Source organism: Melitaea cinxia, chromosome 13 (assembly GCF_905220565.1).
Source record: "Melitaea cinxia chromosome 13, ilMelCinx1.1, whole genome shotgun sequence".
NCBI classification, from domain to species: domain Eukaryota; kingdom Metazoa; phylum Arthropoda; class Insecta; order Lepidoptera; family Nymphalidae; genus Melitaea; species Melitaea cinxia.
The window spans coordinates 10,201,181-10,227,655 of NC_059406.1; the positions used below are offsets into that span (position 1 = coordinate 10,201,181).

At 34.3% G+C, this 26,475-nt stretch overlaps 1 protein-coding gene across 1 annotated transcript in view; it reads right to left on the reverse strand.

Annotated features, from left to right (window-relative positions):
* The window catches only part of LOC123658894 (serine-rich adhesin for platelets), a 53,132-nt gene that overhangs the window by 14,150 nt on the left and 12,507 nt on the right, over positions 1 to 26,475 (reverse strand). The window contains exons 2-7 of the mRNA XM_045594184.1: positions 11,419 to 11,610; positions 11,046 to 11,181; positions 5,056 to 10,954; positions 4,782 to 4,975; positions 2,415 to 2,541; positions 1,598 to 1,763 (exon numbers count right to left, since the gene is read on the reverse strand). Coding sequence (XP_045450140.1) covers positions 1,598 to 1,763; positions 2,415 to 2,541; positions 4,782 to 4,975; positions 5,056 to 10,954; positions 11,046 to 11,181; positions 11,419 to 11,610 — 6,714 coding nt within the window. The remainder of the gene's footprint in view (positions 1 to 1,597; positions 1,764 to 2,414; positions 2,542 to 4,781; positions 4,976 to 5,055; positions 10,955 to 11,045; positions 11,182 to 11,418; positions 11,611 to 26,475) is intronic.

Below are 26,475 nucleotides of genomic sequence, written 5' to 3' on the forward strand. Positions count from 1 at the left end.
GTGAAAGAATTTTCATTATCGGATCAGTCTTTGCGAAGATTACCCCCTACATACAAACAAAGTTATATACTTTATCTCTTTATAATATTAGTATAGATAATATTTAGTAATATTGTTCATGCACAGAATTTATATTGATTGATTAATAATATATACACCTACTAGCCGTGGCCCGCGACTTCGTCCGCGTGGGATTTATTCAGTCGTTACAAATAGTACTTCATTGTGATAATTGATTTGCAAAAATTAATATCTACACTACATATATTTGTTTTTTTTTTGTGCTTACCTATAGCTACTATTATATACTTTCATTCTGATGGCGGTAAAAGACTGCTTATAAGATGATAAACTTGGCACTCTATATTTACTTGGCACTTATAATTTCTTTTGCGCCAAACGATGTCATTTGAAATAGGCTATTGTACCTACGTATGTTGTTTAAAAAATGTCTAGATAGTGATAGTGGCGGCTCCTGAATATTGGGGAGACTGACTTTTCCTGAAGCACAGCACAAACCATTAGGTTCATCGGCCCATTTTTTGGCAGAACATTGAGAGCAGATCTTATTCATGGCTCTTCGTCGTTCGCAAATTTTGTTCAGCAAGCAGTTGTGAACGCTCAATACTTGACTCTCTTGCACACGATTGCGACGCGTATTCTCTCTGATTTGCAAGACGATTTTCAGATTTTGATGGAGACTCTCTATCACGACGTATTTTTATTGCCCTAGCCTGTAAACTATTTCTAGGAAGGTGAGATCTTGATCTTTTGGGCATTTTAAAATGATAAAAAAAAAAAACTAAATATTACAGAAACTAATACTAAATTATTTGCTTACATGTTGAACAGAAATTAGCCTTAAGTGGTGATTAAAAAATTATAAAAAATTCAAAATATTTTCAAGGAAAAATATTCGATATTGCACACAACCGCTGCGTAGAGAGGCGACCGCGCGAGTGAGCTGCGCGGCATTTTATTTTGTGACGTTGACGCGAAGTGAGACGCGACGACGACGGACAGTTGCTAGTTACCGAATACAAAGATAGAAAAATTAAAATATTTTGCTTAAATTATGTGGTTAATAAATAACGCTATAAAAAGTAGCCTATGTTCATCAGGGCTAATGTCGGCTTCTAAAGGTAAAAGAATTTTTCAAATCGGGCCAATATTTTCGGAGCCTATTCGAAACAAATAAACAAACAAATCTTTCCTCTTTATAATATTAGTATAGATAAAATACATATTTTTAAGAAATCTACATAATATGCCATGTGATCACAAACTTCTTACGTATTCGTTTATTGAAACATACTAAAACACAAAAAAAGAGACGTACAAAACCATACATTTTGAAGACACTAGACGCTTTTATCTCGTAGTAGTTATTAATTAACATAAATGCAAATTACTTATAAAATAAATCATATTAAGTTTTTAATCACCTATTTATAATATTTGAATATTTAAAAACAATCGTAATAAGAATTTAGTCAACCTTGAATTCAATTAGCATCAAGTATTTTAATGAATATATTAGATTAAATTATGTACGCGATGAGATACGTTATCAAATGTTAGTACAGTTGTATCTTACCTTAAACTCCTTATCGGAAACGACCTCACCGACGTACTCTAGTATGAAGTCTCCAGATTTTATCATGTGTTTCGTTCGTACGCCCCAACCTTTGTTTTCCGTCATGAATTTCTCCAATCCCGATGCCCATTCGTGACGTTGAATCCGCTGATTTTTACACTTATCACTGAAATAGCACAAAAACACTACATTAGAACCGAAAGTGTCTTATCTACTCACACTTAACCAGAGTTCAAATCTCTCGTTTAAAAAGGCATATTTTACTTTAAACTCGTTATCGCCAGTTCAGCTTATATTTTTTTACCCAGTTATTGGACATAAGAGAACATCATCATCATCACTTCGGCCTATCGCAGTCCACTACTGGACATAGGCCTCCACAAGTTCACGCCAAAAACGGCGTGAACTCATGTGTTCTGCCCATAGTCACCCCGCTGGGCAGGCGGGTTGGTGACCGCAGGGCTGGTTTTGTCGCACCGAAGACGCTGCTGCCCGTCTTGGCCTATGTGTTTCAAAGTAGTAGTTGGAAAGTTGTCCTGCCATCGGTCGGCTTTTTAAGTTCCAAGTTGGTAGTGGAACTGTGTTGTCCCTTAGTCGCCTCTTACGACACCCACGGGAAGAGAGGAGGTGGCTATATTCTTACTGCCGTAACCACACAGCATTTATATACACACTTCTGATCTTATACCATTTAAATTACTACATGATTGAGGAATTTCATTAAGTTGAAAGATTAATAAATAGTTTGAAATCTAGCACGAACAAATGAAAGACATAAAACGAGAAGTCAATCAAAGTAAATCACCCGCAAGGACACAGTTGTGGCGAGCACTCGGAGAACACGAGCCTGTTGATGCAATCCTCGTTGCAGCCGGACGAGGGCGCGCAGTTGCACGCGACACTCTCACACTCCTCGGTCGACGGCTTCACGTCGTAGTACACGTCTGGTAAATAACACAATTGTTGAAAATAACAGCTAATCTTCTTTTCGATTTTAAGCGTATATGTAAATATCCCGATCTCTTCTCTATAAACCAGTAGACTAGCCCCTATTGTGTCAATATTATTGTGTTTACTTGCAAAAGAAAAAGAAATATATTACAAGCACGATTTTTTCGATTAAAAAAAGAATTGTCAAAATCGGTACACACAGTAGAGTCAAGTAAATACGTATTATTAAATATAGCTCGAAAAGTACGGGTTAGATCTCAATTAAATTTGGATTCGACTAAATGACACGCACCACCTTTCGATTAAAAGAAAATCATCGAAATCGATCAACCCAGTCAAAAGTTCTGAGGTAACAAATAAAACATCGAATTGAGAACCTCGTCCTTTTTGAAAGTCTGTTAAAAATACAACATTTACAAATGTAGGCAAACAATAATCAATAAGACAGATAGAGCTGGCGAACAAAACGGTGAATACATCAAACTTATCTTCGTGCACGTTTTCTTTTAAATTATTTATTCGCGCGTCTAATACAATTTTCATTACAAATATCCATAGACACCACAATAGTTATAGTCTATTTCACATAGGATGGGTACGGTGACATTTGATATGTTCCAATGCACGCTCACTATTTTCAACAAATCGGATAAATATACATTTTTAAAAATCACCGATTAGTTTCCAAAGCAAATACTAATGCTTGATTAGATTGAAATTGTATTTAAATATGCGTTTTTACATTTTAAACAAAATAAAAAAGGTACAGAAAAAATAATAACCTAAAATTACAGGCATGAAACGAAACGTTTGATGATAGGGATTGACACGTAGTAATCGGCTAAAATAAATAATCGTAACGGCCATCTTGTGAAACGCGTCATCTCACTAACTCGAGATATCTCAATCAGTACTTTCGGTCTCTTGTATGCTTCCCGTGTTTTGGTTTTGCCAGTTGTTATAGTTGTATTTGTTGCTGTTTTATTGTTGTTAAGTTCTGTTATTATTTTTTGTTAGTTATTCATTTTGTGTGTGTGTTCTGTTCTGTAAAATGCCGAAAAGAACAAAAGAAGACAGTTTCAATCAATTGGTTGTCCGCTTTCGGGAATACTTTGAACGGGAGTGAGAAAATAGCGGTCCATTATTATCTGTCAACCACATAGTGCATCGAGTTGCACAGGCACTTGAAATTAGGCGTAATACAGTGTCAAAAATTACAGCACATTACAGCATTACACATACATTTCAGTCTATCGCAGTCCACTGTTGGACATAGGCCTCCACAAGCTCGTGCCAAAAACAACGTGAACTCATGCGTCTTGCCCATAGTCACCACGCTGGGCAGGCGGGTTGGTGACCGCAGTACTGGCTTTGTCGCACCGAAGACGCTGTTGCCCGTCTTCGGCCTGTGTATTTCAAAGCCACCAGTTGAATGGTTATCCCGCTATCGGTCGGCTTTATAAGTTTCAAGGTGGTAGTGGAACTGTGTTATCCCTTAGTCGCCTCCTACGACACCCACGGGAAGAGACGCTGGTGACTATATTCTTTATTGCCGTAGCCACACAGCTTAGTGTCAAAAATAAGTAAAGAAAAGTATGATGACACCAATATGGAAGATAATAAGTTATCGACTCCCAAAAAGAGGCAAAGGAAGGAGTTGCCTTGGAGTTGTTATGGCGACTTTTAAATAAAATTGGAATTCGATAAATTAAAGTAAAAAAACGGAAAAGTGCGTGAAAACTTTGTGACATTCTTAGAAAAGGCGAAAAACATTATGGATTGGAACAACGTAGTGTTCCTTGACTAGACATGGTTGAACGCCAATCATACTGTTGGCAAAGTATGGACATACGACACTGCTCATTCTTCGACTAAAGTACCGGAGGGTAAAGGCGGACGACTAATAATTTGCTACGTGAGCTGTGTAAATGAGTTTGTCGATAACTCATTTCTCGCGTTTAACACCACCCTTAAAATTCACTATAGCGGTAATTAATTTTTAATAAGCAGTTAATTTTTTTATTTTTTTTTTTTTTTTATATATATATAGTCGATTAAAGGTTAACCGCATTTGTACTCGATAATCGAATTACATAAATTAATCGTGCATGGTCACCTCACTATAGAGTTAATTTGACATGTGTCACTGTACCCATCCTACGTGAAATAGATAATAATATATTGCTATCCTTTTTGTCAGCCAGCTAGATAAAAGTAACGAAATTTTACTAACTTGTGCGAATTTTTTTATAATTCCAAGATGGTACTGGCTGATTATAATGTTGTTCCCACCAGATATCATACGGAAGAGTAAAGTATCGGGGCGATCGTCGCACCCAGCGCTCGCAATATGGCGGCGGCGCTAACAAACCAGGCGGGAACTCAGTTTGAGTCACCAGATTTTTTCCTTTCCCATCTGGTTTAGGACTGAAATAGTATTAATAGTAAGTTACTAAGATGTTCAACATAAGTTTAAAAAAATAAGTCATCGTTGATAAACCACTTACTCCTCTTTGTAATAGTCGGAAAATAGCCCAGCTACCAAAAACTTCTTTCTTAATCGAGGATTCTTTTTTGAGACTAGTGGTTTATCTCGACCGTCGACACCGTTGACTGGACTCTCATCACGCGACGAAGCAACGCGTTTCTTACAAATAATACTCTTTGAAAGTACATCGATGCTTTTCTCAAAATCAATTTCCTTTTCATTTAAAGGCAATGGATCGTTTTCATCGTGGTCATGAAGGGTATCAATGGAAGGCTCACGAGATTTAGACGTTATTCTACGACTAATCACCGTGTCCAATGAACTTTCCCGCGAACTGGAATGTATTTCATGAGTTTTTTTATTAACCGTACATGATCTCGATTTCCTTCTAGTAACTATACTCATCGATTTAGGGTTTTTTTCTAAAACGTTTTCTACATTTAATTTTTTACTTCCAATTTTTCTGGTCCCCGTCTTTCCATCATCAGCTGTATTATCAGAACTCCTTGTAAATCTTCGTTCGCTAGGATATAAAATAGCCAAACTTGACTTTGGTCTAAGGCCCACTTTGGTGTTTTTTTCGACATTTTTTCGCTTCGAAAATATTTCCTCAATTTCGTGAGAGGGTGACATGGCCCTCGTTTTTCTTTTCAGTCTTTCCAAATTATCCAAGCGACTATTACTTTTGCCAGCGTTCAAATTCAACAAACTTAATGGGATACTGTCTTCAGGATCGTTTCCAAGAGAACTAGTTAGTGATGGTATGCTGTCAGTTTCACTGAGAACTTCCCATTTGTTAACGTGACTTTTTACTTCTTTATCATTCTTAGTTTGTTTGAGTTGTAAAGATGGTGCTCTTAAAATCGACGAACCTCCGAGCTTTTTCTCAGTAGTTTTCTTTTCTGAAGACGTATTTATATTGTTATCTGTTGTAAAATCTTTTCCTTGTAATTTCTCTAGTGCAACAACTGTCAATCGACCTTGTTTCGGCAATTCATCTTTATTCAGAACAACTTTCAGCTCTGGTTTTTTAATTGTTGTACGTTCTAAGAAACTGCTCATAGCTTCACCATCTTTAGGTACCCTGTCGAAGACAGAATGGTCTGTATCTTCTGATGTAAAATGGTCAGAACTTATATTTAATGTACTACTTGGTTCTATTTTCTTCTTCTTCTTTTTAACACTAGGGAAACCAGTCCTGTTGATAGCTTTACGCCTTCTCGCTCTCTTCTTAGATGTTTCTAGAGTTTTATTTTCTGCTGAATTATTATTTTCAGCTATTTTGATATTTCCAGATGGTTTGTTAATTGAGTCCATTATAGAAATTTTTTCTGTTGAAATTTTGGATACTAACACTTTTGCCGGCAGTACTAACTTGCTTTCTCTTATCAAATTATTAGATATTTTCTTCTTTTTCTTGTCGTTGGCATCATCGCTTTCATTAATCAAATTTCTTTTAGTCTGACGTAGATTATGACCACTAGCAGTCTCTTGTATTTTATCAGACAAAACTGACGCTATTGATTCTCCTCGTTTAGGCCTGATGATTGGATCAGGTGTTTCCGATATTAACGCCAGAGGTATCTCCGATTCGGTGTCTATAGGAGCTAAAAATGCATTTGCACTTTTACTATCTGTACTTTTTACTTTGTTTTTACCTTTGGAACTGTCTACAAAAGCATTAACGCAAATTGATGATTTTGGTATTTGGTCTTCTAAATCAACTGAAGGTTCAAAAATACCAGTAGGGTTATCAACATTAACCACTACGGGCTGTTCCACGATAGGCTCGGCATTTTTTGATTTTTTAGTTTCTAGAACCTTACCTTTAGATACAGGTGACTTGATAACACTTGCTCTGGTATTAATCTGTGGAGATTCTTTACCTTTACTTTTTTCTTCTGGTGTTTTATTAACGCTATCAGAATTGTTCTTTTCTTTTTCTAAAATTCGGGATTCAATAGATTTTCTTATATTGTTATTTAAAAGTGTGTCTAAGACTTTTGTTGCTGCACTTGGATTAATTTTTGAAACCAAGTTGCTCGTGAGACCTTCAAGTCTATTCTTTTTTCTAGTCATTATTTCTGATTTCTGTGCAGGCGGGATTGAACTTTTATACAAAGAGCGGGCTGACATACTTTTAAGTGGATCTATAGGTGCAGTGTTAGAAATATTATTTTGCCCCGTAGACAGTTCTGCCACTTTATCAGATTTTTCAGATTCTTTTATTTCATCATTCGATGTGTTTTGATTGATATCTTTAGTAAGGCTTGTAGTAACAGTTTTGTCTTCAGATAGCTTTTTAGACAGAGACTGTACTACTTGATCTAAGCTAGAATGTGATATTACTCTATCAGCTTCCAATCTGTGACGTTTTTTAGGTGTCGCAATAGGTGCAGAATTCCGCAAAGGTGAAACCCTTTTCTCAGATCTAGGTGATGACATCCTATGAGGTTCAATTTTTGAAGACTCTGATTTAGTTTCACCCTCTTTAGATTTGGGTAAAGATTTCTCTAAGTCGTGTACCATTTTATGAACAGCTTTAAGTTTTTCAGACGTTTCGTAAATTTTTTTAGACAATTCTGACTGTTCTGGACTAGGTTTTTCTATACTAAGGTCTTCATCAATACTACTTGACAAAGACGCCTGAGTACTATTTATGGGTGTTGTATCACATTTGGAAGGTATTCTATCTTCTGTACTTACATTAGTTTTAGCCTTCGGAGAAGATTCACAATCCTGGGATTTGGATTCCTGTGTATTACTTATTATACTTTTAGAATTATCGCTACTTTTTTTCCCTTTTTCTGATATTGTTTTATGTTTTGTAGATTCTTCTGTGCCATTATTATGCATCTCTCCCATACAATCAGTTTCAGTACATAAAAACTTACCAGAGTTTAGATCGGCTTTTGAATTTTCGTCAAATTCAGCCGTTACTAAGCTTAGGCTCAACGAATTACTTGTTGAAGAATTTATATGATAGTGTCTCTTTTTCAGCGGTAGCTTATGTTCATTAGTATCTTTGCCACCTTTATTTTGTGATTCAGTTAATTGTTTTTTATGCCTTCGCTTAGACGTAGGAGTAACGATCTCTTGATTATCGGACGTTTTTCTTTTCTTTGAGGTTCTTTTAATAACTTTTGTTGTTGCTGGTTCTGTTGCAGGTTTTTCCTTATCTACTGTTTTTGCTGTAATTTGCGAAACATTTGTCATAAATTTAGGAGCAATTTGACATAATTTGATAAAATTTGATATTAGACTATCCATATCTTGACTAAATTTTTGATCAACTGAATCTATTGAATTGCGATTTGTACACGATTCGCGACATCTCGAAACTGATCTTGAACGATGTCTTCTCTTGCTACGATGTCTGTGGTGTTTACTTTCGGTTTTGATAGTAATTCTAGATGGTCGTTCTGTTTGCTTTAAATTTATTTTAGGTGGAGCTAACACAACTGTTCTTCTTTGCTTTTTAATATGGTACGTCGGTTTTATATGTGGCTTTTTGAAATTTAAGAAAACATTTCTAGACAAAGATTTGTTTGGGATGTAAGTATTTTTTGCTTTTTCAAAACAGCTCGGTAAAGGTTTTGATGTGTTTTCCTTTTTTGGAGAATCTTTTTTCGCTTGCTTTCGATTTTTCGGTGAAAGAGTTCGGTTAAAGTTTTTTAAGCCATCATCTTTTTTTGATGTAGACAATTTTGTACCAACGCAAATAGGTGAAACGCCAAACTTATGAGTAAATACTGGCTTAAGCGATGGCAAAGGACTTCCAATGTAACGGCTCTTTGAAGGCGATTTTAACAAGGTGTTATTATTATTATGACTTACTTTAAAAATATTGCATGTGGTAACTGGCTTCTGCAAACCACTAAATACAGGACCGGGAGCAAATGGATCTGAAGAATTGAGTCTAAGCACGTGCTTTTGATTATTTTTCGTAAAACCATAGTTATATTTTGATGGTAATGGATATTTTGTACATACACTGACATATTTCGGACTAGCGTTCGGTTTACGTAAATAGGTCTCGCATTCTGAATCACTAGAGCTGTGACCTAGAGTAAGACTACTGAATGTTTTATTTGATAATAGTAGTATTTCTTTATCAGAAACAAAATGCTTTTGATTTTTGTAATAGGATCTGTTTCTAACAGATCGAGTTTTCTTCAACTTCCGCATTCGTCTTCGCATACTTCTGACGCTGTAGTCTGTCTTATAACCAGACTTATCACTTTTGTACCCAGACTTATGATCGCTTTTATAACCTGAACGATAACAATCACTTTTATATCCCGATCTGCAACCATAGTCACTTTTATAACCAGATTCTATTAATCTACTACAACTTTTGTACGGTTTAAATTCGTAATCGCTTTTATAACCTGAAAGAATATCTTTGTACTTTGGGTTTAAATCAATTTGTTTCCAAGTTGGATCAAGTGGGTCATCAGCAGCAGCTTCATTTTCACTTTGATGATCTCGCCATGAATTATTTATGACTTTACTATTCTTATTACTTTTAGGTAAATTAGCGAGTTTGCTATTTACTTCCTTTCTTTTTGCATAAACGCCAGACAAAACTGATCTATTAGATGGTAAAGAATCGTCATCACTATCTGCAGAATCGAACTGATTTTTGTCCTTCAAAGTTTTTGGTGCAGACTTTGTAATCTTGGTTTTATTTTGAGGTTTTCTTCCTACTTTCTTCCTTGGTGGATATAAAACTCTATCAGTAGCGTATAGCATCCTATCTAATGCAGCTATATCAAGTTTGTGATCATTTTTCTTAGTTTTATCAAATTTACTTTGCTCTTGCTTTAGCGGAATAGGAGAGGGTGCCTCCGTCTTTATTTGTTTTATTTCATTTTCTATTCGTTTTTTCTGGAAATCACAATCACTTGAATCAGATCTGTTATGTGCCCTACTTCTTGTTTTTGATTTAGACCTTGCGCTTTTTCGCTCTCCAATACTATTCTCTTTGTGTGTGGATTTTCTACTATGTCTATTACGGCTCTCATCAATATCGTGTCTTCGCACTGGCGAATGAGTAGGGGAGTTATGATTAGATAAAATTCCAGAGTCTGGTGATACATTTGGCGGATCATTATTGTTATGAAAATCATTTATTACATTATCTTTTGTTTTACTTTGTTTTTGAGATTCAGTGTCTTTACTCTCGTATTCTTCCAGTTTTCTCACTTTACGAGGTCGTCCTCTTTTTCTTCTCGACTCTATAATGATATTTTTAACATCTTCCTGAGATTCAACAGAGTTTGTGCTAATAGTATCTAATTTTTGAGAATCTATTTGACTAGCTGAGCCGGTATCAACGCAAGCTACTGTTATCGGTGAGCTCTTTAATAGGTCACTTGCACTGCCAAGTTCTGAACCGCCAGACGTGATATCTAAATTCATAAAATCATTATTATCGACACAATCATCTAGACTTGGTGCACTTGGTATTGTCAATGCAACGGATTCGGTCACGGAAGTAATTTCTTCGAGCGCTTTATTGATTTGCGAAAGCTCTTCGGTTTGTTGTGGACTTAAATGCTGCGTATTACTTAAATAATTTGAAGAAATTGGTTGAATTTCCGAAAAATTATTTATTTGTCCTAGGACACAATCAGTGATTGTTCCAACTCCCTCTATCGAATTTGTTGTGATATTACATGATAAAGATGGAGTAGCAGCAGAATTAATTGTAGGAAGTGGAGCTGTACTACTTAACAACTGCGTCTGTGCAACAAACTGTTGTAATAAGCTTGATGCATAATGCGAAGTATTTTGATGGACAGCGTCAGAATTAGAACACTCGTTTTCTGATCCAGATGAGTCAGCAGTAGCTCTTTGTATTGCAGCCGTTACTAGCTGTGGGGTTAATTCCATTTCACTACTTGAGCCATCTCCTGTAAAAAATGACATGATTTTAATACATTGTTTATTTTATTTTATAAATTTGTGTATTACTAGCTAACATTGTACTTCTGACCGACTTACCATTATCTGCAATTGACTTGTCATCGTTGTTGGACGACGCATTATGAACAGAGAAGGTCGCGAAATTGGGCTGTTGCGCCGGCGCGCTCGATGTTTGTTCTGGAAATAGTTCCGCAAGGTCCGCATCGTCGATGACCTGTGCAATTTATTTCGGGTAAACTTCTTGCGTCATAATTTAATATTAGTATAGGCTGCAGGAAAATCATCAAGTATATAATTTCAATCCAGTTTTTAACTTCATATTGAAAGGTTGTAATATATTTTATGTCATGTTCTGGTTTTTATTAAATGTTCTGGTGATTACTTGTATATCGTTTCTATAATTGCATATAATAATGAAATAAGAATAACAAGAATAGACAAGCCACATTACCTGCAATGGACATGCAGCTGCGAGAGCAGCACTAGAGTCATCGGGTGATGTGTGAGCGGAGCCGCCAGCGCCGTCCGCAGTGTCGGAATCCGACGATGAAGATGACGACGAAGACGACGACGATGACGATGACGACGTCGAAGAAGATGTGCTACTGCCGCATGCGCCGCTCTCTGCAGCCGACGATGCGAACTGTAAATAGCATAGATAAAGAAATTTTGCTTAGCATTACATTAAAGTACACGCTGAGTTAACACATAAAACATGTTAATAAAAACGTAATAAATACATTTTTCTTATATTTTATTATTTCTTTTGAAAACCCTATCAAATACATTTTTATTCATAAGTAGAGACCCGCCCCGGCTTCGCACGGGTGCAATGCTGACACTAAATATACTACAGAATATCTTTATTTATAGTATGAAGCTAGCTTATAGCATGGTTATTAACATAATACCAACATTCAAATATGCGTCGTTAGATTACACATTGTTACAGAATGCGTTGAAGAAATAAAGGTTCACTGCTCGTTCCCCGTAGGTGATAGTGTGATAATTTGTAGCCTATATGTTGACCCAACTTCTTAATAATATACGTGCCAAATTTGAAGTAAATCCATGCAGTACTTTTTGAGTTTATCCCGGACATACATACAGACAAACAGACAAACAGACTAACAGACAAAAATTCTAAAAACTATATTTTTGGCTTCGGTATCGATTGTAGATCACACCCCAAGTATTCTTTTAAAAAATTATTCAATGTACAGTTTTGACTTTCCTACCATTTTATTATATGTATTTCATAATTAATATTCATAGTTGATATTTGATATAGACTGTCAACGCCAAAATAGACAGGAATTATTGAAATTAAGAGCCCGCTATCAATAAGTAGACATGGATTATGACACCGTGATTCAATGATGATAACTGCATTATCAGTACCAACTACTACGATAATGTTTTACTTCAGACTTTTCTTTTTTGTTTGAAAACAAATCGCGATTCCCTATTTTGTCTTTTTTTGAGTACAATATTTAGAATTAGTTATTATAAAACACTGCTAGAAATAACATACACACACGGTCGTCTGTTCTTATGGTCAGCAACTTAATGCTTGTGTTATAATAGGTAGGTAACAGCCGGCTGATAAATTAATGTTTCAGATAAGACAATTATACATATAATTAAAATTTTAAATTTATATATTTAAATTACTAAAAATATATATCTATGAACATAATTTAACGGTCAAAGGAGCAACAAATTCGTTAAGGACAAAATCAAAAGTCGATTTTAACGACAATAATCACTTTGAACGAGGTGCCATTAGCTCGGCGAGATTGATTTAGCGTAACTAGTACCGACAGTTGTTTCGTAAGAGCTCTCAATGGCCGCAATACTGCACCTTTACATTCGTAACAGGCTACACAAACAGTGCATTAAACCTAACGACCATTCATACGTTTCCTGTACATTACTAGAATTTCGTTTTATTTGCACATTAGTTCATCGTGTGTGACTGATAATATCGATGTTTAGCTGGGCGTTCGCGCCGGTCGTGCGCGATTAGTGGAAAGTATTCCTATATGTGCCAATAAAGATACTCTATGATACTGCATAAACTGCTCTACCTTTCCCAGCTAGCCTATGAAGAACGAATGTACAACTCACGACTTTCGATAACACAATGAAAGCAAGGGATTTACAGCACGCTTCTATTATTTGACTTGTCTAACACGGTTTATCTCCCATCTCTCTTTCACAGTTATTTGAAGCTAATTAAATTATGATAGTTATTCATCATTTATGTATGTTGTTGAAGGCAATCTAATTTAAAATACTAGATAAATATAACTAAAATAATAGGATATAATATTAACAGTAACATATATTTGTAGGATTTGGAAGCTTTATAAATTTATCGTGAGATTCAACAGCAACTAAAGAACTAGTTGTTATATGTACCATTAATTAACACATAGATTACGATTATTTTAGTTTAAACTTATCAATTTAAAAATTATTACAAGTCCGGAAGTAAATTACATCATGTGGCTAATAATGTTACCGACCTAATAACAAGTCATTTTGCGTTGTTGTTGAATATTAAGATGATGTATGAAGGGCACTAATCAATAGGCGGAAGGGCAAGCAGCCCTCGCAGTGCAAGGGGTTGAAGTGTCGTGTGGCCGGCGGTCTTATCACAGCTCGCATATCAAACACCCTGAACTACCCCACACTACTAATACGGGGGTTGTTTTCACACAAATACTAGAAATATAATATTACCTTGTACAATTTCTTTATTACATATTTAATTTTTAATTTTGATATTAACATTTTTAAATCTATCTATATCTATTTGGATCTGCCACAAAATATTAATTACATATATCAAACTTTTTATAATTTTTTTCTTAATACACATACGCTAGACATGTAATAACAACAGCGAATACATGTTGTATTTTATTCGTACCTATCTTTTTTCTACATTGGCACTAAATAATCCATAATATAAATATAATGAAATTTTAAGATTTCTTATCACACAGTCAAGAAAAGTACTCAAAGACATTTAATTCTTTGTACTTTAAAAAATTAACATCATAAACATCAACGGAAAAATAAAATAAAATATAAATTTCAATTAATATTTTTTTATAAAATTTTAATTATAAATCGTGATAATTTACTTTTAGCATTCAAAACGTCTAAGGCGAAAATATTTTAAGATTAAACATTTTAAAATTCGAAATCCATAAATAAATCCCGCAATTACAGGTAAGACAAATATGAATGACATCTATAGGAAACGTCTAACAATTGAATCGACAAAAGGGTAACGGTGCCTGTACGTAAGTCAGACGGCGTCGACATGAATATCACATTAACGACCTCGTGATCTACGGAGATTTATATCTGACAGCAAATCAAACAAACAGAAAACGTTTATCGAAAGCTTTCAAAACGTTTTTGTTTATGAAAATAGGTACACTTTATTTGTCGAGAACAAATCTAGTACAACAACGACACGGATGCATTTATAATCGAAATATAATTTAAACGTTTATTTTTACGAATATTAATACCTATAACACATTATATTAGTTCATATTTTCTATTAATTAAACTAGTGGGAGTACTAAAACACAAACAGATTGGTACATATAATAATTTGAAAGTTAGAGATTAAATTGTTAGTCATGGAATTATCTTCATTGTCAAAACTAAAACCAAGTCGCTTATACGGCTTTATAACTAAAATAAATTGGTTTTGTATCATGAGATCTATTTAATAACAAAGGCTTGACCAAATTTAAATCGAAATATTCAGTGAGTAGTAATTTTTTTTTCAATTTCTATAAATAGCCTAGAGCCCAAGTGAGAGAATCGTCTCTACTTTACCACTGTAACAATTTCCATTCATGGGCCATTCAACTTCTTAAAATTTAAACGTTTAGAAAAACTTACGTTACTTTTTCCAGCTAAAATTACTAACTACATTACAAATTCGAATAAAGGATTAATTATTTTTACCTTTGCTCCAAAAATACAGTTAATACTGCGGCGTCAGTATGGAATTAAATTGATGGCGTTATTATGAAACAAAATATTCTCGTGTACGAGTGTTCGAACAGCCAATTAGTAATGTAAACGTACATACGTCACCATAGATGAGTAGAAAAAAAAATTAAGCGTTTGCAATCACAAAGAAAAACAACTTTCAAAAAGATGTCTGTACCTACGCATCACAAAATAAATCTAAGGAATTATTTGCACGAGTCATCGACCCGACGCCCGAATGTCGAGAACAATACTAACTAGTAATGGAACACTAATGATTGCGTATCGAGGTTGATCTTAAATCATCTTGTGTTCAATAGAATTCACAACGAACGACGGTTAGTTTCATGGATTAAAAGGTCCCATTGTCGGAGCCGCTTATGGTATTACTGTTACCATGAGATAAGTAGCTTTTATCTACACAATTAAATTAAGGTTAATATTTAAAAAAAATTTTTTTTTGGTATCGCAGTGGAACCCATTTACAGGTTATATACAGGTCGCCCGGGTAGGTAGTCCTAGACCGTATGTCGGCTTCAGCGCTTGGGGGTGCAATACCGACCAAATCCCTGCGGGAGCCTTCAGCCGCTTTAATTTGAGGGCCCCGGATCTGCAGGCAATAGGATCCCTCCAGCGACAGGCATTATTCAAAATTCTGGGCTATCATAATTTAACTATATTGAAATGAAATTGCTGTGTGGTTACGGCACTAAAGAATATAGCCTCTTTTCCCGTGGGTGTCGTAAGAGGCGACTAAGGGATAACACAGGCCGAAGACGGGCAGCAGCGTCAAAACACATGAGTTCACGCCACTTTTGGCGGACTGCGATAGGCTGAAGTGATGATGATGATGATGATGATGATGATGATGATGATGATGATGATGATGATGATGATGATGATGATGATGGTGGTGGTGGTGGTGGTGATGGTGATGGTGATTATGATGATATCGAAATGATGATAACACAAAAGATACTTCGTAAGACCGTAAAGATCAAATCTACTTACAAATGTATGTTTATAATAGGCCAGTAAAAATAGAATTTAACCTCACACTAAATTTCCGATCCACTTCTTTTATTGTTACCATTTAGTAGTTATTCAGACCATAATAGTAGAGAAAAAAAAATTGTATTTATTATTTCCCGCAAACTTTTTTAGAAAACTTACCGTTTATGTAATGACTGGTTTTATTATTATTATTTCAATATTTTAAGAGTTATCGACCGAGATAACCGGTTCATTAAATGGGCCAGAAATAACGGTAAAATTACAAAAATGTTTCCAGGAAACAAAAGATGCGAATTTTATTCTCTACTATAATAGTCTCAATAACTTTTACCATAAAGTGCGTAGTTTTCGAGATCATCATTACAGCCTATACAGTCCACTGCTGGACATAGGCCTCCACAAGTTTACGCCAAAAATAACGTGAACTCATGTGTTTTGCCCATAGTCACCACGCTGGGCAGGCGGGTTGGTGACCGCAGTACTGGCTTTGTCGCACCAAAGACGCTGCTGCCCGTCTTCGGCCTGTGTATTTCAAAGCCAGCAGTTGGATGGTTATCCCGCCATCGGTCGGCTTCTTAAGTTCCAAGATGGTTGTGGAACCTTGTTATCCCTTAGTCGCCTCTTACGACACCCACGGGAAGAGAGAGGGTGGCTAAATTCTTAAGTTTTCGAGATATCAGCCAAAAACTTTTTTTTCAAAATGGCGCTTGAAACTCCACATGAATCTGTCAGCAATATATGGTTTTACTAGCAACCCGCTCCGGCTTCGCACGGTTGCAATAACTATCAATGTTCCTCTAGTATATTACGCATGTATTATAGCTACATATAAACCTTCCTCTTCAATCACTATCTACTAAAAAAAACGCATCAAAATCCGTTGCGTAGTTTTAAAGATTTAAGCATACATAGGGACAGAGAAAGCGACTTTGTTTTATACTATGCAGTGATTGTTATTTTCCTCGCTAGAGAGCTCCAATAATAAACGCGTGCGATCGCTGCTAAGTTCAAACTGCTATAGAGTAGACATGTCGATTTAAAATCGATTAATCGAAAAATCGATTATTTAGAGTAATATAATCGATTTTTCAGATCGATTTTGAACCCTACGTCGATTCAATGAATCGATCCATGAACCTCCCGAATCGGACCGATCCATTCAAAGAACTAGCGATAATCTTCCTCAATTGGCTGCGGTATTTAGTTTTTTTTTAATTTTTTGCTGTTTTCGGACGCAAAAGCAACTGGTAGTACTTGGTCAATAATTTGAACGCGTCATAGAGTAAATATTTATGAACGCTTCCGAAGGTGGCGTTACTTGCGTTAAAAAAAAAAACATTTTATTTTTCTATCCGGCTGTCAAACCTAACCTATCTAAAAAATAAAAACCTAAACCTATCTAAATTTTATAAACATAAAATTTAATTAATTTATTAACCGACTTACAAGTACTTAGGCGAGACTAGAAATTTAAACTGCCACATTAGTTTAGTGGTCGCAAGCACTACTGCTGAGCAAAAGATCCTGGGTTCGATCCCCAACTCTACCTATTCCTTCGAAGGAATATAGGCGTGATATTATGTTTATTAATTTAATAATACTTCTATCCAATTACTTGTATTTGCAGTAAATGGTCATCAATAATGTCCTGTATCTTTATTAGGCAATTAGTCATGTTTGAAATTGGCTCGATTAATCGAAAATCGATCTTTTAATGCTCGATTTAAACAAGAATCGATTCTAGTATGTCCGATTTGAATCGAATCGGAGATCGATATTTTTTTAAATGAATCGACATGCCTACTATAGAGAGAACCGCGGCCTCCGACGCGCTCTCCCGCCACCCCGGCCGGTCAGAACCGCCGTAAACGCTACGTCCCGCAATTTTTAAATCTGTAATATCTTCGAAAACATTAATTTAAATCATATGCTGTTAAAGGCCATATAGATCTATATTAAATCAACAATGTATTTAAGGCATTTAATTAGATAAGGATTAATGCTGTATTGGTTAAAATCGCTTCGAAAATTAGTCATTATTTGTCGTAAAAAGTAAATGACAAAAAAATGTTATTGTGGGATATCCATAAGGGATAGACATATACCATAGCGGAGATTTCTGTAGACCTTTTCAATGCGTACAATACTTAGTACATTATTTTGATAAATCTCGTAGGGTTCAGCCTGCGTTTGAAATGTAAGCGGAAAAAATTTAATTATTTACGACATCACATTAGAAACCTCAAAAATAACAGTATTTCTCCACTATTTAATGGATGTTATTATACATATAAACCTTCCTCTTTAATCACTCTATCTATTAAAAAAAAACCGCATCAAAATCCGTTGCGTAGTTTTAAAGATTTAAGCATACATACGGACATAGGGATATAGGGACAGAGAAAGCGACTTTGTTTTATACTATGTAGTGATGATACTCAATAAGTGATCCTAAATATAATTAAAAAAAGATGGATTGGAAATTTAGTGCGAGGTTGACCAAAAAAACTGATTTTTACTGGCCTTTAAGGAGTTACTTATTAGATGATTAAAAAGTCTCCCCAAGTGTGTTAACAAAAGTATGAATAGTTCGAATGCTGAACGGTCAAGGAAGGCCGTGAACTTGACTGAGACAGACAATCGAACGTCAGCGCGGGCGCGGACATCAAAATAATAGCGCGGAAGGGCGAGAGAAAGGCCGATCAGCGATATTTGCGTGCGCGCATTGTTAGGCATTCACCGTGATACGATCGAATCTCTCCGAGCGAGCACTAAAGATGTTCACATGCATTAACAATGACTAATAGCGATAGTTGCGTGAACTATGATTTAGTTCCGTATTAACTATCCGTTACTTTAAGCATAATGGTAATATCAATTCAGTAATAACAGACTTATTTTAAAATTAAATTGTACAATATTTTTGCTCCCGAATAAAATAATAAAAGCTATTAACCAGAACACAATAAAACATTCCTTCGTGAATCGCAAGTTGTGATCGTTTCATAATACCCAACAGTTGCGCCGGCTCGGCGAGCTAACCAATCGCTACATACTATTAGCCTCACGTCCGAAAGATCAATCAGAATCTCAATCGACATTTCATTCTACTTCTTACCTACAACTGCAAAAAGATCTCAATCCCACGCAACTATCGGTGGTTGCAATATTTCTGCAAATGCCCATACTATACCGCGAGGCCGCACACTCGCGTAATTGGTAACAATTATTAAGAGAATTTATATTCGATAAGTTGACAGATCGTGCTTCAAATTAAATTGAATTTCAGTTGAAGTTGAATTTTAGGCATGACATATATAAAAAGCCGTTTTTTATAATATAATGATGCCGTCGAATAATTGCCGGCTGCCGGAAATCTGTGTTCTGTAATTTAGTTATTCACTTCACACTCATTTGCCGATTGCTTTCGGACAAAGAACTGTGAAGTAGATATAATCGAAACGATTATTGTTACGGCGTTACATCGAGATATTCAGATTTGAATGTTTTCCACTTAAAATTCAGTGGTAACAAGTAGAAGATAAAGTAATCTTATCGCAATGCACATAATCACCGGTTTACATATACGGATAGCCCGCATCGAAACGAGTAATCGCGAAACACGCCGTTAATAGACGATTATTTTCAGTTTTAGTTTTTTTGTCGTCAGTTAGTAGCACCTACGCATTATTAGAACAGGGCTGTAATCTTTTATATTATTACAAAATGTTAAAACTTAAATTATATATTTTTTACATAAAAAATCACATACAGCATCTAAATTAATAAAGGAAAGAAGCTTCATATAAATTTTCGCCTCAATTACTTTGAAACAGCACCACTGAAATGTACACAATACTGTAGGCATTGTTGCAATAATAGCACATGTACGCGCGCAAACAGGACTAAAGGTTAAATTAATAATTGGCAGCCCTGAATGAAGGCGGCTATCCGGTGGCGGTTGATTGTACTCATCAAGGATTTCTGCACTCAAGGACGTTAGTTGCTAGACGATTGCTGTCGAACGCCTCTTATTTTTTCTCCCCAGACACATTTCGTTTTTGTCTCGACTCATTTATATTCATGATACATATCGACGGTTAATCCTTATTGTTTTATATATCTACTGTTTAGTTACAAAAACATAATGCAATCAATCTATCGGAAAACTGGTGAAGCGCTGAACATTAATTACTCTTGCTTATTATTTCTGTGTATAAGATGTAGGCAATGACTATTAAAAAAAATTAAACATTAAAAATTCTTCGACGCGTTATTAAAATAAGATATTGGTTCGGAACATTTGTGGCAGCAAAACGAACAGGGAATCAATGCTTGAGTAGGTTTATTTAAATCACTTTTTGTACACACGAAGCACCAACAAAAACTATAGACTGTTCGTCTTTAAGGTCACTCACCTCGATAGACCAAATGTGCAAACCTCACTGTCTTGTACAATTTTTTGTGGCATATGGCCAGTTCACGGTGTACGAGCAGATGGTAAATAATTACGATTAGTCTTTTTGTCTCCATCTCAGATAAGCCGCAGACTAGTGTATTGTATACACTACGATCCTATCATTACTCGAACAATGCAGTTACTTGACAGGCTAACCGACGAATCAAAGATGTATGTAAATATACAGCACGTCAACAAAGCTCATTGCAAGCCCAAAAACATAAAACAAAATAAGGACAAGGACAAAAGGACTACCAGTCGGACCCATCGCACGTATGAGAGGATAGCGTATCCAGTCTTTAATTACTTTTATTTACGTTTCAGATAAAATATAGCATTTTTATGGCTCATACGACTTGGCTTGAATAAACAGAAGTAATAATTACACAGTTGCTTAAGCGAGAGCGTAATTTTCGAGCTCAGGCGAGTCATGATACTGACATTTGGCGTATTGAATGTATTATTACTACAGGCAAACTGGTACGCCTATGACATTATTGATCCATTGTCAATTATTTTTATTATATAAACTGTTAGCATAGTCGTTATGTAGAACGCTTTAAAGTAGGTAATGTTTATACTTAAATGGAATCCTTTATATACTTTGAAATGTTGTTGTTATCGTTATCTTGATGTATGTATGATGATTAATTATAATTACTACTTAAGCTATGCTTGTACCATCCATATTTATTAATATTATTTTTATTACTAATAAATAAGTCGCTATCATTTGTGAATTGATAATTAAGTGTGACCCCTAGTATAAATGACATTGTATAAAGTCTCAAACGTTATTTAAGTATTTATTTTTTACAAATTTTAGATATTGTCTGCATTTTAATTATATATTATAATGTACAAGTGATAACACGAAAGACAAGCTGAGGTAACAATAAAGTATTCTCAGAGCGTGTTTACGATGTGCAAAGTGGGTGTTTCGTCTAGAAACCGCAACCTAATATTATATGAAATGTGTGCATGAAATGTCTACGATGAAGTACACATTATAAATATTCAACAAGAGATTATCAGTCTAACTATATAAATTGTATAATTTAATTAATAATTTGATGTAAGCGTCTGTGAGTTTTTATGAACACTAAATAAACATAAGAAGTTGAAATTCTACATTCAACTACATTTTATATTTTAATATTTTTGTTTGTAGTCATTTCTTATATGATTTTATAAACTTTAATGCATCAAACATTTAATTGCTAATATGTCGATATTATAAGAAACACACTATACTAACAAGTCATAACTAAATAGTTAAAAAAAAAAAATTGAATATTGAGTTTTTAAATGTAAGTGAGTTTGGAATATTTTTTATTATCAAATATGTTTTCGAAACGACCGGTTGGTATATGAATAAATTAATTGAGGTATTAAAACTACAATCGAAGCTGCCGAATAATTAATATTATCGGAAACACCGTACCTGTTAAGATAACTAACCGTCGCTAATACCAGAGATCAAGCAATTGTTGTTAAAAAAAAGTGATGGGGCTGCCAAACTGGTGTGATCATCAATTCGCAAATAAAACACGTGTTCGTTTGATCGAAGCAGTTTGCGCTACAATTTTTACTTTATTCACATCGTCAAAAGAAACAAAAACCTCATTTGATATGCCCGATCTTAATTTAAGCACATTTTAAAATGTTTGTTATGTTTTTATAACCCTACCTGGGGTCTCTAATTTTTTTTATAAAACTACGATGTTCATAATTATTTTAATTTCATTCAATTATTTCGTACTAAATCTTAAGTTCGTAGCTCGCTATGTTTTTACAAGTATAACTTTTAACCTTCCTTTTCATATTATATATTTGGACCGAGAGCCAAGAACTATTTAAACGCTCAAGTTTCTCGACGAATAAATTGTGAAACATGTTTGAAACATATAAAGCTAACAGTCGGCTTGATAAAGTATTAAGTAACTTATTGAGCCAACTATTAAACACTTTTGATTCAATTATACTAACAACAAATTATATCTTATTAAAACGCATCGCGCCAGCGTTGAATCGTCTCTATATAGAGTTGACTATTAACGTGGTTAATAATAATTTTAAATTAACAGAGACACTTTTCAGCAAACATTCGCAAGACATGATGTCACTCTGTCACATTGTGAATCCAAGTGCTGCGCGACGACGAAATAAAAACACCATGATGTTGTTTACGGTCGTCATCGAAATCATTTTAAAGGACACGTCAACACAAAAAGAGGACAATGAAGTATTAATCACAAATTCGTGTCCTTAATATATATATATTTTTTAATGTAAGTTATATTATAGTACATAGCGTTAATTCTTTAGCGAAACGTTTCGACACATTTTACACCAATTATTACATCAGGTACGTAACCATTATTTTCACCTTATAAATTATTTACATACGAGTATAATAATTGTACTACACTATACATAGTTCTAATTTTCTTTCTATACACAATATGATTATAAGAACGTGTTCGACATTAACCTAAATAAAAATAATTAGAAGTACAAATAAAAAACTTAAAACACAGCCGTGTATTTAATCACAGTAAGAATGTGCTTAATATACGCGCAGATACAAGCTGTTTTGTAATTTTAATACCATTAATGTGAAGTGGAACAACACATAGAGCCACTATGTCGACAATTTGTCAGTTTTTATTCATGAAAACGAGTATTTATTAATTAGATATATATTTTAAATTGTATTTCGTTATTTTTTTAGTGACTATAACAGAACAGTACCTAATTAACTTACGTTGTCGAATTATCAATATTCTAGAAGTTATGATTCGTTCCAAAAATTTGATTAAAGTTAATAAATATTATGTATTATATGTGTGTATATATATATATATATATATATATATATATATATATATAGGTATTATATGTAGTATATTTACTTATTTTTATAACATATAGCTTGTTAACTCCATGCCAATTCTTTATCAACTATTTGTACACTTCCCTACCGCTTCTCATTTTATATGTATACCCTAAGGTTGTCTGGAAGAAATCGCTCTTAGCGATAAGACCGCCTTTGTACATCTTTCTTCGTATGTATCCCTTTTTGTAACATTTCTTTGTAGTGTACAATAAAGAGTATTTATTATTATTATTATTATAAATAAAGCATTATAAACACGTTTGTAATAAGCCACATACACATTTGTAATAAGTTAAGATAAATCATTTTATATTGCACCGATTGCATCATTTATTAATAAGAACTTTGAATGTTTTTCGAGACACAATTGTGAATATTAAGCGGCTGGGTGATGACCAAGACCATCTTGACGATACATGCCGTCACTTTAAATATATACCTACAACAATGTCGTTAAAACGAGACATACGTGATATCGAAACGAGGTTTTTCCTGTGACTCGTTTAGCATTCACAAAAAAATATTTTTTTAACTGTGTTTACATTTCAAAATTTAATTTTTACCACCTCCAAAAGGGTAATCATTGAGCTTTTATTTTTAACATATTTTTAAGTAAATTATGCATTCATCGACTATTAAATAATAGGAACTATTCTTTACTATCTAGAAAGGCTTTCAGCAAATCTTGAGCTTTTATCGAAATCGCAGTAAAAAATTAAAAACTTTTTTTATATTTTGAGAACTTTAAAAAGCAGATATGTTTTAAATGTATGAAACATGTTTAAATTATTCTCTCACGAGTACTAGTAGTAACTAGCTCTTAGTACACATAAGGCATAACATTTTGATCTATCTTATCCGGCCCGACCAATAACCGACAAGTAAATTACACTACAGTTGAAGGAAAACATCAAAACCATCAGATAATTCAGTAAATCGTACGGTAATAATGTCATTAAGTAATTCAAATATTACATGTAAACGTTATATTTACCTACAACTTAGAAACTGTTCTCATTCACGTTAATAAACAAAAATCAGAAGAAGTGGAGTACCTAGTTAATACATTCGTCTTCTAATGTACTAAAAATAGTTTTAATTCAAGAATCAAAATTTTCTTTTTTTTAAGATGATAAAATTCATTTTTTTTTTTATATGTGATTATTCAATTTATTTCTGGAAATGATTCGAATTATGACAACAGCGAAAAAATTACAGTGGTCTAAAGCTTTTTAAGTCTAGAGAAAAGATGTGTTATTAAGCATACTTTATCAATAGGTTATTGCAAATTTGTATATTTCTAGTGGATATACCAAAAATATGTTTAACAAGGAAGCTCTAGGCACGTCAATGTTTACTTCTCCACTCCTACACCTCGTAACGTGATGTTTTATATCCTATAGAACATGGAAGCCTATATGGCGACATACAAAGTGTATTACATAATACTAACGCTCGGTTTCTGAAACGTTTGTCAATAATTGTGTTTGCAAACAAACGAAAAAAAAACAGACTTCAATTACATCGACAAGAAAACAACGTAGATCGACGAAAAAATAGTCAAGTAACTACGTGTTATCAAAGATTACTCAAAAAGTAGTTATCAGATCTCGATAAAATTTAAATTTGACCACATGATAAACATCAGCTTTTGATTAAATTAAAAATTATCAAAATCGGTACACCCAGTAAAAAGTTATGCGGATTTTCAAGAGTTTCCCTCGATTTCTCTGGAATCCCATCATCAAATCCTGGTTTCCTTATCATGGTACAAAACTAGGGATATCTCCTTTCCAACAAAATAAGGATTAATAAAATAGGTACATCCAGTAAAATGTTATGTGGTATAATACAACGTAGGTCGACGAAAAAAGCGTCAAGTAAAAACGCATTATTAGATATAGCTCGAAAAGTAGTTGTTAGATCTCAAATAAATTTAATTAGGACCAATTGACACACACCACCTTTCGATTAAAAAAAATTGTCAAAATCGGTCCACCCGGTCAGAAGTTATGATGTAACATACATTAAAAAAAAAATACAGTCGAATGAGAACCTCCTCCTTTTTTGGAAGTCGGTTAAAAAAGTATAGGTCTACCAACGCCGGTTTCCGAAAGGCTGATAAAAGTAAAATTAACAAATCGGGTAATTTTATTATTATGTTTTTAAACATTCTACGTAGAAAATAATTGTTATCCAGTTAATTCGCCGATATACACCGATTAGTTGACCGAGTATTTGACAGACGTTTGATCAATGATTATAGCTTAATTCGCGTTCAGAAACCCAATTCGAGAGTCAAATTTAAAAGCTATGTCAACTGACATTATAATCAAATTTAGTAGTTTAACATTTCTGCGTTGATCAGCCTTTCAGAAACCGGGGGTAAGACTATGCTCTATTACTATTACCCAAATTACATAGTTTATAAATTAAAGACGTTTAATTTATGCAAATATGAAAACAAAACGATCTTAAGGACATATTAACTGGTATGTTGTATTGTCACATAGCATCAATTATCGTAATAAGTCGTCAATAACACAGAACAGAGCCGTTTATATGTTTTATTACATAGTAGACAAATCATATGGGCACTTGAGGATTGCCTCGGGCGTTCCAGGCGGGCAGGCACCGATGCACACCGCTCCTACTGTGACCTGAAGAACGGTTACCGACTAACCTATTGACTCGTTTGACCAATAGGCAGTGTTATTAATCTGATTACTTTACTATGTTTACAAAAATACTCTTTTTTAAAATTATTTATTTAATTAAGCTTTACGTCAAAATTTGTATCGGACCTATTATTTTATCTGTAAAAATTAATTCTTAAGTTTTGTCTCATACAAAAGATGACTAATCCACATAAACTTTTCAAATACATATTGACATTTCCCATGTGTAGGTTACAATTTGTCAACCTAGCATGATGACAAAGTAAAACTTCGTACCGCACCAGCGGCGGCGCCGTGACTCAGAATTAGGCGCCCGGTAACCTGCGATCGTAATCTACAAATCCTGACCGAACTAATTAAGGCGTACATTAGGGCGCGAAATGGACGGAAACCAACGACGGCATTCGTACCCTTAATGTATTAATGCATTAG